This window comes from Tachypleus tridentatus, chromosome 7 (genome assembly GCF_004210375.1).
Source record: "Tachypleus tridentatus isolate NWPU-2018 chromosome 7, ASM421037v1, whole genome shotgun sequence".
NCBI lineage: Eukaryota > Metazoa > Arthropoda > Merostomata > Xiphosura > Limulidae > Tachypleus > Tachypleus tridentatus.
In genome coordinates this window covers 185693631-185710293 of record NC_134831.1, presented here as the reverse complement: position 1 = coordinate 185710293, position 16663 = coordinate 185693631, and the positions used below count along the sequence as shown (strand labels likewise).

At 33.2% G+C, this 16663-nt stretch overlaps 1 protein-coding gene across 3 annotated transcripts in view; it reads left to right on the top strand.

Annotated features, from left to right (window-relative positions):
• LOC143257485 (BTB/POZ domain-containing protein KCTD9) overlaps positions 1 to 13164 on the top strand; it is a 55863-nt gene extending 42699 nt beyond the window's left edge. For 2 of the 3 annotated variants that reach the window (XM_076516243.1, XM_076516242.1), the window contains 2 exons: positions 2138 to 2256; positions 11063 to 13164. In XM_076516243.1, coding sequence (XP_076372358.1) covers positions 2138 to 2254 — 117 coding nt within the window. In that variant the 3' untranslated portion in view covers positions 2255 to 2256; positions 11063 to 13164. The other variant, XM_076516241.1, reaches the window with a different exon arrangement.
• The last annotated feature ends 3499 nt before the right edge of the window (positions 13165 to 16663 follow it).

The window sequence follows — 16663 nt, the reverse complement described above, 5'->3', positions numbered from 1 at the left end:
TAGGTTAGGTAATGTTATTAAGCAAAAAAATTCTGTCTGTCCCATATCTAACTACTTAGTTGCTGTGTAATTTCAACCAAACTTTGTGGGATGCTAGTTTGGAACAAGAGGCATGTTCATGGGAAGTGTATAAAGTTCACATCCATTATTGAGATTTTTTTTGACAGTAAATTTGCATACAACACCATACTCTTATAGCAAATGAAAATACTTTATTAAATTTTCCATCTCCTGGTCTTGGGGCACTATTAAGATTTTGGATTTACAGTACCAAAATCAGAGGTTCAGTATCCTCTCAGTGGTCACAGCATATAGGTTGATGGGGCTTTGCTGTAAGAAAACATACATTAAATGTTTTTGTAACACAACATGCACATTGTGAGATAAGGATACACACACACACACACACACATTTCAGAGTGTTCTAACACTATGAAGAAATGCAATGAAAAAACATGCTGCTATTGTTGCAGTAATACATAAATTCAGATAAATTTGGTATGACAACAACCACTATAATGGAGATATAAAAAGCTCTTGAGTTATAACCTGTTCCTACTTTGACATAGATCTTATAACTTTGTCCCATAAAACACCTCTGCGACCAATGGCTGTAAAGTTTTCAAACGTGAAACAGTGTAGAAGAACATTACGAGGTGGGTGTTAAAAGTGGATAACAGAAAACCCCCATACTGCCACTTATTTGTCTTCTACCTCTTAGTACAAACTTATTCTGACCAATGCACAATTTATACCATGTTTTAAGCATTTACATAGTGAATTCTTAAAGCTTGTACAGAAACTTTTGATGAGGTACTAATGAATAATGTAGTAATATAAATAAATTCTGTGAAAGTTAGAATACTTGTATTATTTATCATAGCATCTATCTACACTTTTTTTTTTTAATTTCTAACCCAAACAAATGATGGTGCCTCACCTTGTCTGGTAAAAAACAGTAGAACAAAAATGATTGTTGTCTTGCAACATTTGTGAATGCAATATTTGTTAGATATTTTACAGTGGCTAGAATTCATGTAATAAACCTTTTTCTTCAATTTCAGCTGATATAGAACTAAATGAAAAGGAATTGTTTTCATGTAATTTTTGTGAATGTAATATTTGTTAAAACTACAGTTTCTCTTTTATGGAACAAAATGCACCATTCTAAAGCAGTTAATCAACACCAGACTTCTGTCATTTATCTGCTAAAATTGGGGGTTTGATTCCCCTGAGTGGACTCTGCAGATAGCCAAGAGTGGCTTTGCTATTAGAAAACACACATACACTGTCATTTATCTAGTCTTGTAATGGAATGTAAAGCAGTCATGGATTGGACAAAAAAGAACATTGCTAATATTGAATATGAGACTTACATCTGTTGGCATTCAGGATCAATATATTTTGGACTTGTGGTTTGGAGTATTAGAGCTTCTGTTTGTTACTGTTCTTTATACACTGTAAAATATATTTAAAGTTTTTATTACAACATTCCTGGCCATGTAGATTCTGAATTTGAAATTACACGTTCGACTTTGTTACTTTAACTGTTGTTTCCTGTCATGTAGTCCTGTGATAATGATGCTCTGTTTTGTTTGAAATATTTGTTATTTTTCACGTGTTACTCTTTCTTTGTTTATGTATCACTGACAGGCCTGCTCACATTTATAACTACATGTGGTACCCACTCTGGCTTGTTAAATAGTATGATAAACTTAAGTATTGTAAACAGTGTCAGTGGACATTCCTTTAACAAAAACTTGTTAATTAAGTAATGTATTTTACTTCTTCCAAAACATGAATATGCATATATTCTCACATTTGCAGCACTTGAACATAAAAGATTGTGTGCACATGCATGCACACAAAACATTCATAGTTAAAATTTTAGTAGTAGCATGTGGCTTTATTTTTATACATGTTTTATATGAGCCTCTAAATAAATTATGGCAGTTTTATAACTTTCTTAAGCTTTCCAAGAGTTAGTTATTTAAATTAGATAGTAGATGATTTTGTTATATAATTAGAAGACTGTAATTAGTAATGATATGTAATTGGTTTATAATTTTGACTTAGGTGGCTGTAATTATTTGTGATATTTTAGTTTTTATGTTCTCAGTTGATTGTTATTTAATAGAACTGTGATCTCTCTGGGAGCGACCTACATGAGGCTAATCTTCGAGGAGCAAATCTGAAAGATGCTGCTTTTGAACTGATGCTGACTCCTCTTCATATGTCTCAAGCTATTCGATAATGGTATGTTAGCTAGTAAGCTGTTTGTGTTAGATATACATAACTGTTTCATTTAAATTTCATATAAAAGTTTTTATATAGATATAGTGCAAGTGTTAAAGAAACAACTATTTAGAGTCCTGGATACAGTTGTGATAACTTGTAGTGTAATGAAGTTTTGTATATGTTTGACTTGTTTAGAATATATCATTTTAAAACAAATGGATTGTGTACTGACTATTTATTGTTGAAATTTATCACTAATAAGTTGCATACACCTACTGTAAAAACTATGGTGCTATGAAAACCTGACAGTGGCAAACCAAGCAGGATTATACAGTAGTAAATGGTGGTAGACAAAAAATGAATTATATCAGAGGTAGGCCTATACTTGTGCAGTTGTAGTGATGGAGAAAATAGTGTGGAGATTACAATAATACTGCATGACCATATAGACTGATTTTGATATAGAGATAGAGAGAAGTCAGTGATTTTGGCTAATATAGAGAAGGTGTAAACAGAGGAGAGAGTAGTAGAAGAGAAGGACTGAAAGAAGAAAATGAGACAGAGGAGAGATTGGAAATGAGAGAATAAGAGCACAATCTGATATTGCCAAGCTCCTCTCCAGAAAAAGATGACACTCAGAAATTACAATAAAGCCAGGGCTAGTTAACTGAAGCTATCCAGATTTGGTGAACAAAAGGATGACATGGATTCTTGCCGAGAGAGATATGAAAAATTCACATGTCAACAAGAATAAAGGTGGACACTCCATATGACGTGGGAGACTTTGAAACCATGTGCACTACGGCATCAGTCTATGCTTGGTAACTGGAAATATACTAGGCAGTAGAAGATTGGAGATTGGAGGAACCAGTGTAATGGATTTAATATAATATTTTACTATCCATTGTTGTTTCAGTTTAATATATATTTTAGAAATGCATGTAATATGTATTGTGAAAGTCCTGCCTGTTCTCTAAATTTGTGGAAGATTCTTGAGCATAAGAATCAACAATAAACAATATCAACAATGTTTGCTTTCAGATATCATAAATTTGATACATACTGACATCCAGTTGACTTCTAAATTAAGATTCCAATTTTCAGTTGTTTGAACTCATAATATGTAACCTACGTAACATGTATCAGAGCTCGTCCAATATAAATTATCCTGATGCAACACTAAAAAGAAAGAAATCTGATGAAGCACTTGTAGTCACCACAAGAGCTCAAGAAAAGAAAAGCAAGCAAAACACAAAGACCCATGCAAGTCTCAAAAGGTTAATCCCAAATGTAGGTTTACAGGAACTGAAGGAAGTTCAGAAGAAAGCTCCATCACTGCAGAAACTTTGGGACAGTACCTAAGAGAAAATAGAACACAAGACCAAAGAGGAGAACTATAGAAAGAAGATCAAAAAGGATTACTTTACTGGATCTATCAAAGTAGTTCTACTAGGGAAGTTAATCACATCAAAGGTAGAAGCACTTGTATGACAAAAGAAGACCAAGTGTTGATGTTTCAAGTTCTGCTACCTACAGAAAACAACAAACTCACTCTGCAGGAAGTAGCAGAATGAGCTGTGAAAGAGGACAGGAAGGCCTAACAGGTGCAGCCGTTGAGGCACAAATAGTCATGACAAGTGTAGCTGTCATAGACACAGAACCAGAAGACAGCGATTTTGTCCTTGCAGATTAAGATCTACATACTGGACCTAACACCACTGAGTAGAGGTGAGATGTACAAAGACGTCAACATCAGTGAAGAATGTACTGGTAAGCTGAAGAAAGAGCTACAGCAGCAGCATGCAGACATCTTCACAGGCAGACCAAACAGAACAGCCCTTGTGCCACACAGAGACCAGGGTGAAGTCTCAAACAGAACAGCCCTTGTGCCACACAGAGACCAGGGTGAAGTCTCAAACAGAACAGCCCTTGTGCCACACAGAGACCAGGGTGAAGTCTCAAACAGAACAGCCCTTGTGCCACACAGAGACCAGGGTGAAGTCTCAAACAGAACAGCCCTTGTGCCACACAGAGACCAGGGTGAAGTCTCAAACAGAACAGCCCTTGTGCCACACAGAGACCAGGGTGAAGTCTCAAACAGAACAGCCCTTGTGCCACACAGAGACCAGGGTGAAGTCTCAAACAGAACAGCCCTTGTGCCACACAGAGACCAGGGTGAAGTCTCAAACAGAACAGCCCTTGTGCCACACAGAGACCAGGGTGAAGTCTCAAACAGAACAGCCCTTGTGCCACACAGAGACCAGGGTGAAGTCTCAAACAGAACAGCCCTTGTGCCACACAGAGACCAGGGTGAAGTCTCAAACAGAACAGCCCTTGTGCCACACAGAGACCAGGGTGAAGTCTCAAACAGAACAGCCCTTGTGCCACACAGAGACCAGGGTGAAGTCTCAAACAGAACAGCCCTTGTGCCACACAGAGACCAGGGTGAAGTCTCAAACAGAACAGCCCTTGTGCCACACAGAGACCAGGGTGAAGTCTCAAACAGAACAGCCCTTGTGCCACACAGAGACCAGGGTGAAGTCTCAAACAGAACAGCCCTTGTGCCACACAGAGACCAGGGTGAAGTCTACCAACTTCCCTATGCAATAAGAAAATGTGAAGTCCTTGTATATAGTATAAAAATATTGTGCAACACAGAATCAACACAATGACCAGGGTTCCAGTCCAGGTGAAGTCTACCAGATTATTTATGCAATGAGAGACCATCAAGGGTACTGCAAATGCTGGTACAAACTTTGAGTACACTATATGGATGAACTGAAAAGTCTTTGTATATAGTGTAAAGATATTGTAAGTATTTTCCTTGTAGAAGAGCTTGTTAGACATACCTGACTGTATCATTTAAATTTAATACAAGATTTATGATGTAGATAGTTATAAAGTGCATGTGTTAAATTTAGTGTTTTTAGGAGCAATAATTTCAGATTTGCTTATGTAATTGTTTCACAAATCATTGGTTGTGTACTTCAGTTGTGAATTGACAGCAAGTTGAACCTTCTGAATGTTTTTCCGTGTTTTAAATAAGTATTGTTACATCATTAGATCTCATAGTTTGTAGAAAGTTCTAAGTGTTAATTAGGAAATTTTTTTATAGGCAAACAAGTTAATAAAAGTGAAAAAAATGGTGTGGACTTTGATGAAAAGAGAATTATTTAAAACTCTGGATACAACTGTGATAACCAATAGTGTTACAAAATTTTACACATTTGACTTGTAACAATATTGTGCAACACAATGACCAGGGTTTCAGTCAAGGTGAAATATTGCTAATGTTATCAAGCATTATAGAAAAGTGATTTCAGAGTATTATAAGTTTTTCTCTTCTGGAATTGGGTTTGTTTTCTTCTATTTTTCCTGATTCCATTACTTGAAATAATTGATACTCAGTTTACGAAGCTTATGGCAGGGTATTTATTCACTGTGTGAAATCATGAGAATATGTCTCGCATGATCATAGATTTACATAATCCTTTACTACATTAAAAAATTTTTCACCAGTAACTAGGTGGCTTCAGTTTCATGACATATATTCAAAATAAAGCAATCAGTTGGAAGGTGGGTTACCATTTAAATGTAATTAGAAGTTTACAGACTAACTATGATATAAGGAATAATAAATGAATGATAAACAAACCCATAACCAAAAACATGGTTTAATGTTTCACAATGTGAGCTGTTAGCTACTAAGTCATTGGATAATGATATGTAAGCTAGTAAGCTTTTCAATAAAGGCTTACATTAGGTGAAAGGTGAACCTTTTAAGAAGGTTCAGGCACAGCAAATTATCATACCTAGCACTTGTAGAAAAATGGCACAATTATAACAATTCTTGAACACTTTTTAATATTCATAACTAGATTGAATGGTAGTATGTTTTTGTTTAAACCAACTGTTAAGGTTATGTGTATGTGAAATAATAATTCTTCTACAATAGGTGTTTTTGACTTGTTGGCAATAAGTTTCAACAATAAATAGACAGCACACAAACCATGTTTTAAAATAATATATTCAAAACAAGGTAAGTATATACAAAAATTCTTTATGCTATAGGGTGTCAAAATTTTATCTAAAACTCTAAATAATTCTTTTTTGTCAAAAATCCACACAGGCCGATTCAATTACTTTAGAATCTAATTGTAAAGACAATTTATTTTTATGCACTGTTACTACAGTAATTCACCAGGTAACTACAATTGTATAATGAACTTTAAATTATTGTCTCCATTTCTTCATAGTTCACACAGATGGGTTCAATTACTTTAAAACACCCTTTGACAAGACTAATTATTTTCCTTCTCTGTATCTCAGAGCAGTTGGTATGGGTAATAACACTTTTACTGATAAAACAGAGAACAATGTTTCAACCTCCCTAGGTCATCTTATCTCTATTAACTGTGGAACTAACTTTAAAATATCACCCATTATGGCTAATGGGTTCAGTATCCCATATATTCACACACACCAACTAACTTCATGTTTTGTTTAATTTTCTGTCCAAACTGCACTTAAATTGCACTCACGTGGTGGCTATTCATATGATATTCACTGAGACCTCGAATTTTTTCTAAAGGCTGCAATGCTCGTTTAAGGTAACAAGAAAAATACTGAAGGTTTGAGTAACATGATCACAACAATATTAGTAAAGGCTAGACAACAATGTAATTGCAAACATAACAAAAGACTTGTATGGAGCAACATAAAGAAATTTGTCACTACAAACATTTAAAACAATCCATCTTCAACACTACTGTCTTAAAATCTAAATTATAAATATTAAGTCACGAATTAAACTAGTCTTGTATACCTAACACTAATACAACAAGCGTGTCACCTGTTGGACAAGTTTTTATGTAAAGTAAGGGGGGATCTTGGAGGAATTATGCATTCTGATGGTTATGTTCATAATAGGTAAACCACATTATAATCCAACATATTTTGCATTTAGTTTGCAACAGAAATCCATATTTTACAAAATGATTGTAAAGTGGAGTAATAAGTTCACTGTAAATTGTGGAAAGAACCCATGTGCATTATTGTGTCTCAGTTATGAGTGAATTAAATTTAGGAAAGCTGATCTTCCAGGTATTGGAAAAAAATATCAGTATTATAGTTTTTACTGAAAATATAAAAGATCTGGAAATTCAAACTTTTGTCTAATGATGTTGGATATGTTGTCTCAGGTAAGTGACATGTTGATAAACAACAGACTCAAACAGTACAATATTTTTTAATATTTTTAGCAAAAGATAATTAATGGGTGACTAATAAGCTCAAGGGTAAAATATATAACACATTTTATCAAAAACAATTTGTCAAGATAAGTAAGCAAAGTGAACCAAACATTAAAAGAAGTGTATGATAGAAAGAATAAAATAACTACTGTAAATGTGTTGTGTTGTACAATCATCAAATTAAATGTGTTGAGAGCCATTGTCAACAGATTAATAAACTTAGTTGTATATGTGTAATATTTCTTTCACTTATTGATGAATGTAAATTTCAAAATTCTGTGCTCTTTTCCTTTATTTGCTGCATGACACATTCAAAGTGTAAATGAAACTTGTTCCTTCTGAACAATCGTGTAAACATAGTCTTAAAGATGCACTTGAGAAACAAAAGTATTATGTGAAGATATCAGTGACAAAGTACATTTTAGTTGTGATGCTAAAATGGTGACATCACTGGTCTCAAAACTGTTGCTAATAATGTTCAGATGTTGTATAATACCAATATGTCTTCATCAGTAAACTTGTGCTTTATGTAAGTGGCTCAAGTATCATTATAATCTTCATTCAGAAAGATTAAAATCAGGAAATTCCCACAATTTATATGAAGTTATAATGGAAGTTATTTACCTAAGGTCATTCTATTGTGTTCACTGTAAATAGATCACATTAAAACATTGTATTTGAGGACTGATACGTGTTGTCATGAGATGGTTCTCTAACAGTTTTGTTTGGTTTGAATGACTATTTTGAGATTCTTTTGGTCAAGAAAATCAGCAGACTGGTAGTATTACCATTGGGCTCCACATAAAATTCTTTGGTTTTTTTAAACACTCTTTCCTAAACTACATATCTGCCAAATAGCTTTTGGGGTCATAACTTTGTCACGCAAAAATATGAACAGAAGTATTAGTTTTCACCATAACTACAGGATACGTAGTGTTTGCATTACAAATGAGTAATGCCATGTAACTTTTAAACATTTAATTGCTCTTTATTATATAATATTTTAATTTTACTTGTAATGAATGGTATAGAAATGAATCAATTTTAGGTTTAAAAGAAGTGTAAGAGAAAATTAGTTGTGCAGCTTGTGTTGGAAATAAAGGGATTTTTAGTTATAAAGCAGATCAGATTCAGTTACCAAGCTCACTGGTTCGTGTTTTGTTATCAGCAAATTACATGAGAGAGACATACCTCCATGGTTTTAAATGTGCTGTCACGTTTTTACAAATTTCTGACAATTCAGCATTCTTTTATGTTTATAAGTGTTTATGACAACGTTGAAACTAAATATTATATCTGTGTGTGTGCAGTTACTTAAATGCTTTGTAACCAAGCAAAGGAAATAATAATTGTAAGGTATTTAATTTATTAGGTAAATACAAACTTAGCCAATATAAAAAATACAGTAATTTTAGATATTCATCAAGAAACATTAATTTAATCCAAAGAATGTAAAAATTAGAATTACATCAACTTGGTTTGTGAAATACAACTTAATCAATATAACAATTTTAAAAACTTTAAAAAAAGTCATTAGTGAACGAATGAGAACAAAGCTTTAAGTTCTGTTCAGTTAGTAGTGTTATTTTTGTTAACAAGCCACAAGAATATGTTCTCAGTGCTAGTCTTAATAATGTTTCATTTTTTATGATGATGATGGTGTTGCATGAATTAATTGTTAAAACTAACCTAAGTAAGTTGTAGGAAGCTAAAACCAACACTAATATTGCTGTATAGATTGACTGTTACAATCCAGCAACTTTCCAAGCTTGTATCCTCATTTCTTCACATGTGCTTTACATTATAATAAAAATATATTATTTCAAATTTTTGAATTGAAATTAATTAGCTATAATCATTTATAGTAATATTTAGATAAAAGTATAAAGTTGACATCGAGCAGACATACTGTCATTAGCTGTGTTCAAGTTGCTGCCTAAGTACGTCAAATGTCAATATGGCAATTTCATTAACAGTATCTGTTGCTATTATTGGTCTGATCACCCAATGTTTAACCATAAACGAACAGGTAAAACCTAACTGCTGGCACATTTACCATCATCTGTATTTTAGTTTCATAAACAGGATACATGGTTTGAATATATTTTTAAAAGTTGAACCAGTTACATTTTCACTTGTTAGACACCAACAATAAGAGCATCTTCCTACAATAATTCTGAAAGCTAAATTGATTCTGTAGCACTTCTATAAGAGATATAGGTATCTTAATCAATACTGTTGTTGATGAAAACAAACCTCTTAAGGTCTAGACATATTGTTAGAATGTCTGTAAAAAAGTAGCAGCACAAAAATTTACCATGGAAACAATTACCACTCTTGTTGTATTATCTTAAGTAATCAGTTATTCACTGAGGGCATAACTGGATTGCTGGAAATTCCAACAGTTAATGGCCCAGTCAAATAAAAGCACTGACATGTGATGTTTATTTTTGTTATTATTTGTTAGTGTAATGACTTCTGTTTGTTTTTATTAATTTTATTAAAATAGAGTGAAGTGGCAGACCCTTTTTCTACATCTGTCTGTGCTTATACAGCATTACAGTAAACAGTCATACAATGTAAAACAATAGGTGATTTACATTGTTTAACACTTAAGTAGCCAAAGAATTCGTGGTGAGTACTGCCATCCCACTGTTTCCCTCTAGTGGTAGGTAACATTAGTAGCTTTGACATAACAAGGATAGGGATGGTAAGTTTTATGGTAAAAGAAATTTAATTCAAGACATTTGAATCACAAGAAACCACCATCAACCCCTCACAAATTATCTGTGTTGTGCCTGAGAGCTCGAAAAACTAGAAATGAAAAACAAGTTATAACACTGAAATCATATTTTGGTATACATAGTAAGTCAATCACAGATAGTCCATTTTATAGATTTGCTAAGAACATACAAACGTGGTGATATTTCACCCACTTGGATAGTTGGAATAATCAAAAATAGTGTTAATTGGAGACCTGTATTTCTATTACTATGCTTTGGTGACATTCTATTTAATCATAATTTTTATTGATTAGTTTAAGTGATACTAATTGATGTAATTGCTGCTAATAGGTAATCAATTAAATCAGTATTGTGCAGCTACGGCCCTCTATAACATTTCACTGGAAATGATAATACTCAAGTTCAGTTGACCTTTTATAAAATCTAACTTTTCTGACCTGTTGTGTTTGCACCCATGCTATTCATGCTTTTCAAACAGTACTTAAATGTATGGTCATAAGTATCTTCCTGTTCATCATAAACGTAAAGCTGATATGTTTTTATTTTTCATTGTAATTGTAGATTTGTTTTCCTATACTTGGAAATTGTAGTAGTTTGTCTACAGGTCAATTTAAATAACTTAATCCTAAAGGCATTACATTACTTTGCGGAATTGATTCTGTAATCTTAGTTTATAATTATTCATTCCTACACATCTTATTTGAAATGCAAGTGTTCATAGTAAATGAATGAATGATACAACAAGCAGCTTACAAAAGATATTATAAATTGACAGCTAGTTTTCATTTCTTGTACCTTGATGTGACAAGCATACTTTTCTTCTTGCAGGTAGATGAAGCTCTGGGTTTGTCAAAATTCCAGAGAGAAAGAGAGACCTGTGATTTTATTTTAGTGATTGCATGTATTAGCATAAAAAACAATTGTGGCAGTATGAAATGATTGCACTGTCTTTATCATTTTCCAATATTAAGCAATTTGTTCTTGCACAATCATATATTAAGTATAAAGACTGTAAAACAATAACTAAGAAGAAATGAAATAGCTCGGTGAGTTTACTTGACCAGAATAACAAGTGAAATGTTGGTATTGATTCATGAAACTCTAAGGAATTTTTTGGTTATTTCAAATCTTTCAACACTTAAAACCATTGTAGATCATTTTTATTGTATAGTAATATGTCCAGGCCTTTCTTAAACAATTCCAACATTCCTTTTTCTGAAAGACTGTTGTGACTCTTGTTATGAGCAAGCTTCCTCATCTAGTTTCCAGCACTATGTGATGACTCTACAAAATGATGAATGAATTTTAGAAACATCCATTTTTTCCAAAAATATTTGATTATGTATATAATAGTGAACAGATCTAAGAAACATCCCTCTTTCCAGCACTGTGTAATGACTCTACATATTGGTGAATGAATATTAAAAACATCCATCTTTCCAACAATGTGTTATAACTACATCATGGTGAATAGATATTAGGAATCACTGAGTATTAGGAACTTCCATCTTTCCAGTACTGTGTAATGACTTTACCTAATGGCAAATGAATCTTGTAAACATCCATTTGTCCAACACTATTTGATGACTCTGTAATGATGAACAGATCTTAGAAACTTCCATCCTTCCAACACTATATGATGACTACACAGTGGTGAATGAATTTTATAAACATCCATTTGTCCATCAATATTTGATGACTCTGTAATGATGAACAGATCTTAGAAACTTCCATCCTTCCAACACTATATGATGACTACACAGTGGTGAATGAATTTTATAAACATCCATTTGTCCATCAATATTTGATGACTCTCTATAATGGTGAATGGATCTTAAACATCCATCTTTCTAACAATCTGTGATTTTTACGTAATGGTGAATGGATCTTAGAAACATCCCTCATTTCAGCACCTTGTGATGACTACATAATGATATATGGTTATGTAAAACATCCATCTTTCTGACAATCTCTAATTACTGCATAGTGGTGAAAGGATCTTATAAATATCCATCTTTCCAGTACTGTATGATGGACTATACATAATAGTGAATGGATATGGAAGAACATATAGCACTTTAAAGGAGCTTTACAAAATTTATTGTAATGCATCAATTAACGTTTGATTTCATGCTGTATGAAAATTTGTTTTTGTACCTTTGTATCTATTCGCTGTATTTAGATTGATTTTGACCAGGAAATGTTATCTTAAATTGTCAGTCATAAAAAAAACAAAGAGTAGAGATAGTTGAACTCTAATAATGAAACATAAAAGATGTATTGTTGTTTTCCCCTATCCTGTTTTCATGGATTCTGATTTTTGATAAACTTTATATTAAGCAGGGAAGTATTTGTAGGTTATTTTAATTATTGTATATTGAGTAATTACATTTGTTCTGATGCTATCTTAAGCATCCTTCTAGTCATCATTGTTCTTCAAGCCTGATAGGTTAAGAAATGGTAATAAATTCATAATCTATAGTTACATTTTATACATTGTTGCTATACAATGTATTTTCTTCTGGAAATAGAACAGATAGATTTCGCGCGACGTCATGCATCCGGGAAATTATTTTATTGTCCGCCATCTTTCAAGTCACGCTAAATTGCAACACACATGTTGATACATACATCTAATTACACAAGCTTTGGTAAACGTCAGCGAGTATATTACAGTTTGTAATACCTGTAGTATTGTTGCATGATATCGTAGGAGATAAAAAAATATATTATTCAGTTCCTGCAGTTCGTCAAACTCGAGGTGGTAAAACCAGAGTTTTGTCAGAGAAGTACAAATGATTGTGGATAGTTCGTCTAAATTAGACAGATTTTGAGGTGTCAAAACGTACGAAGATTTGTAGCGACCAGTTTATTTCTGTATACAAATTAGCATCTAAAACAAATATGAGAATAAACGAATACAATATTAAGATGATTTGCACTTCAGATTATTTTAATTTATTTTATAAAACATGAGCAATGCTTTTGTCTCAACAAAATATATCAAAGCCAACATGCAACTCTTTCATTTCCGTATCTGTCATATGCAATTTTTTAATGTTTACACTTCCATATTGTCTCATCTGTGGTAAATGTATTACTACGATGGTAACATATGTTCTGAGTAAGATTTTGTGCTGGTTTATCGAGAAGTTCTATAATCTGCTTTCAAACGTGAGGCAGACCCGGCATGGCCACGAGGTTAAGGCACTCGACTCGTAATCCAAGGGTCACAGGTTCTAATCCCGTCACACGAAACATGCTCACCCTTTCAGCCATGGGAGCGTTATAATGTTAGTCAATCCCACTAGTCGTTGGTAAAAGAGTAGCCCAAGAGTTGGCGGTAGGTGGTGATTACTAGCTGCCTTCCCCCTAGTCTTACACTGCTAAGTTAGGGACGACTAGTGGAAATAACCTTCGAGTAGCTTTGCGCGATATTCAAACTAATCAAACGCAAGATTGTGATATGTCTTGTCTTAAATCTGTACATTTTTTAACAGACTGTTTTAGTTGTAATAATAAGATCATGAAATAACACACATTGATATCAGTAGTTTTCATCATGCAATTAATTCAACACCATAGAATAATTTTTTGTATTGAAGATGAAATCTAACTGTTCAGATATTCTGGAACTAGTGAAAGTGTGGATGATTTATTATCTGAAATATGAAGCTGGCGGAAAAAAGTATTCATTTCAATAGCAGTGGGTGTCGGAATTTGTGTTGTCATGGAATTCTTTGGACTAAGTCTTGGCGTCGTATTATTTAGATTTTTCTTTATTATTTGATCAATGGTACGCTTTTTGGATTGTGCTCCTTGGAAATCAGTATATCCTTTATCGACCATCTAACTTTCTGTAAGCCAGTATGCCTTGTATTCGGTCGCTGTGTTCGAATTTCTAACTTTCACCATTGCCTCAATACCACCAAGATGACTACAGACCTTGTCTAAACATTTACAATAGGCTGCTGAAACGGCCCCTTTCTTGCTAGCAATCAATCAGTGCTATAGTGAAGTTGCATTTATCCTTTGAGTGTTGCACCTGAAAATATCAGAAATAAATGATTGAAAGTGATATAGAAATTAATAAGAAATTAAGATATTTTCTAATATAAACTGGTTTAACTTTATGGATAAAAATCTATTGAACTACAGAATTCAGTGTGTAAGTTTTGATTGTTCAACTTTGTTGTTATAAAATTGTTTTGATAATTTGTATTTTTCCATCTTCATTGCAGATGAATTTTAAATGTTATAATTATACAACTATGAGTATACTAAACTTAAAATTTTTGAAATGAAGTTACGTCAGACGTCTAATAATGTTCATTTTTCTTTAGTTTCATGATGCTTGCATAAAACTAGCAGAAATGTAACGGTAAACAACCAATTAAATCGTAATGTTAATTTGAGAAATATTCATAATATTCGTTGTAAGAGATTTCATACATTAATTTTTCTCAAGAAATTTATTCAGATGCATTTGTACTCTCTCGAAATGTCAACATACGATTGTATCTTGTTTAACCACAAATGCAATGATTGTAGGATGCTACAGATTTAATGTGTCTAAATCGTCTATTGTGTATGTTTATTTACTAAATAGTTGACTACGTACTCCATTCTTTGCGTTTGGTGTGAAACTTGTGTGGTTCTTTCCCCCCAACAAGTTTTTTTTTATTTAATCGTATCTTTTCCTACTTCTATAAAGTGTTGACACACTTCAGTTTATCCTTTGATCCATTTTGATATTTACTAGTCATTATCTCCTGTATAAACAACGCTTAAAGATTAATTCTTTTTCAAACTCATAAACACTGTAATGAGATAGTGGCGAAGATTTTGCAGAAAGCGTGACTTTACATATGGCGGAACGATAAGTGAATATCCAGGATCTGTACGGTTTTTTAACATTATAGCCATAAAATTAATGTGACTAATAATATAATGAATAATAAAAGTACAATTTCTTATACTTTTAATTACGTGCGTGCGCGTGTGTGTGTCGCTCTGTCCAACAATAGTCTATTTAAATAAAACGCTTGGGTTTGACTGTCCTTAACTTTTCTTGCAAATTTATTGATCGAGCGCTACAAACCTTATATTGTTAGAAAGACTTTCGTCAAAGGAGTTTCGTTTGCTTATTGGCTTTTCAATTTAAGATCACCTTACCTGTTTTTTGCTTCGTCAAACTTTTCAATGCAATGAGTATGGTACACATTGGCACGATCTCATTGTTAGCACGTAAGTGCTGGCTTCAATTTCAGAGTATTTTGCACAAACAACGCTTAACTCGCGTGTAATGCCCTAAAAATTAACATTACACTAAATACAATTCCTGAGGACTTTCTCGACTTATTTAGGTCTAAAGTATGCGTGTACATTTCGTTCAAAACCATACGCTCACCATTTTGTGAACATGAATTCAGACGTTTTTCCATAATCAACTAAGTTTGTCTGCATCAAAACTTTACAATAACTTAGTTTCGGTTCGTTTCGCAGACTGTTGTTAACACCTTCTGACTACTTTTTAGCCGTGGAATAACGGTTCATAAAATGGCTGAGTTTTTCCAAGCACAACTATTTAGCTCAAAGCTTCCTTATCTCTTGACCGGTTTGGTATTTAATAAAAGTTTTGGACTTTTGATTGATGTATTTGACCACACCCAAGATCTCATGGGATCATTTGCTGCATAAAAAGAAATTCAGTTTGATGGTCGGGTGATACATCTGATGAGTAATAAAAGCTAAGTGGAACCTTGTTATTGACAAGATAAATGTTATCGGCAAAGTGGAAATCTATTGTTAGCGAGATACCTATTATCAGTCAGGTAAAGTCCTATTATTGAGACCTTTGGGAAAAAAAAATGTGTTTTCAATCATGTATATCGCGTTTTTTCAAGAATCGGGAGTGGCTTAGAGGCTGGTGTGTCGACTTGCGAAAAAAATAATAACAAAGTTCAAATTCAGAACTATAAAGTGTCCCTGAACCTGCTTCACCCTATTAGTTCTGTCTGTAATATAACTGTCAATCCTGTTATTGTTAAGAATACAGGCTGGCACAAACCTATCCCACACTTATGCAGATATTAATTTTTTCTGATATATCACGAGTAGGTAGAAAAGAGAATTTTGGTGCCATATACACATGATTTATTACACCGTTGTACCTTTTGTTAATGTCCATACTGGCCCATGCTTTATATCCTGTATTTGAATTAGTTAGAAAGAATTATTGTGCTAAAAATGTTATGTAGATAAGTGTACTTACCACGACCAACAAGAAGAGCTTACAACGATAAAAAAGATGGTTTTATGTTGTTGTTTGTAATTAAGCACAAACATACACAAAGGGCTATCTGATGGTTTTATGAGAGAGATGTCAAGTTTAGAAATCCTCACCTGGATGTAGGACATTTTCCCATG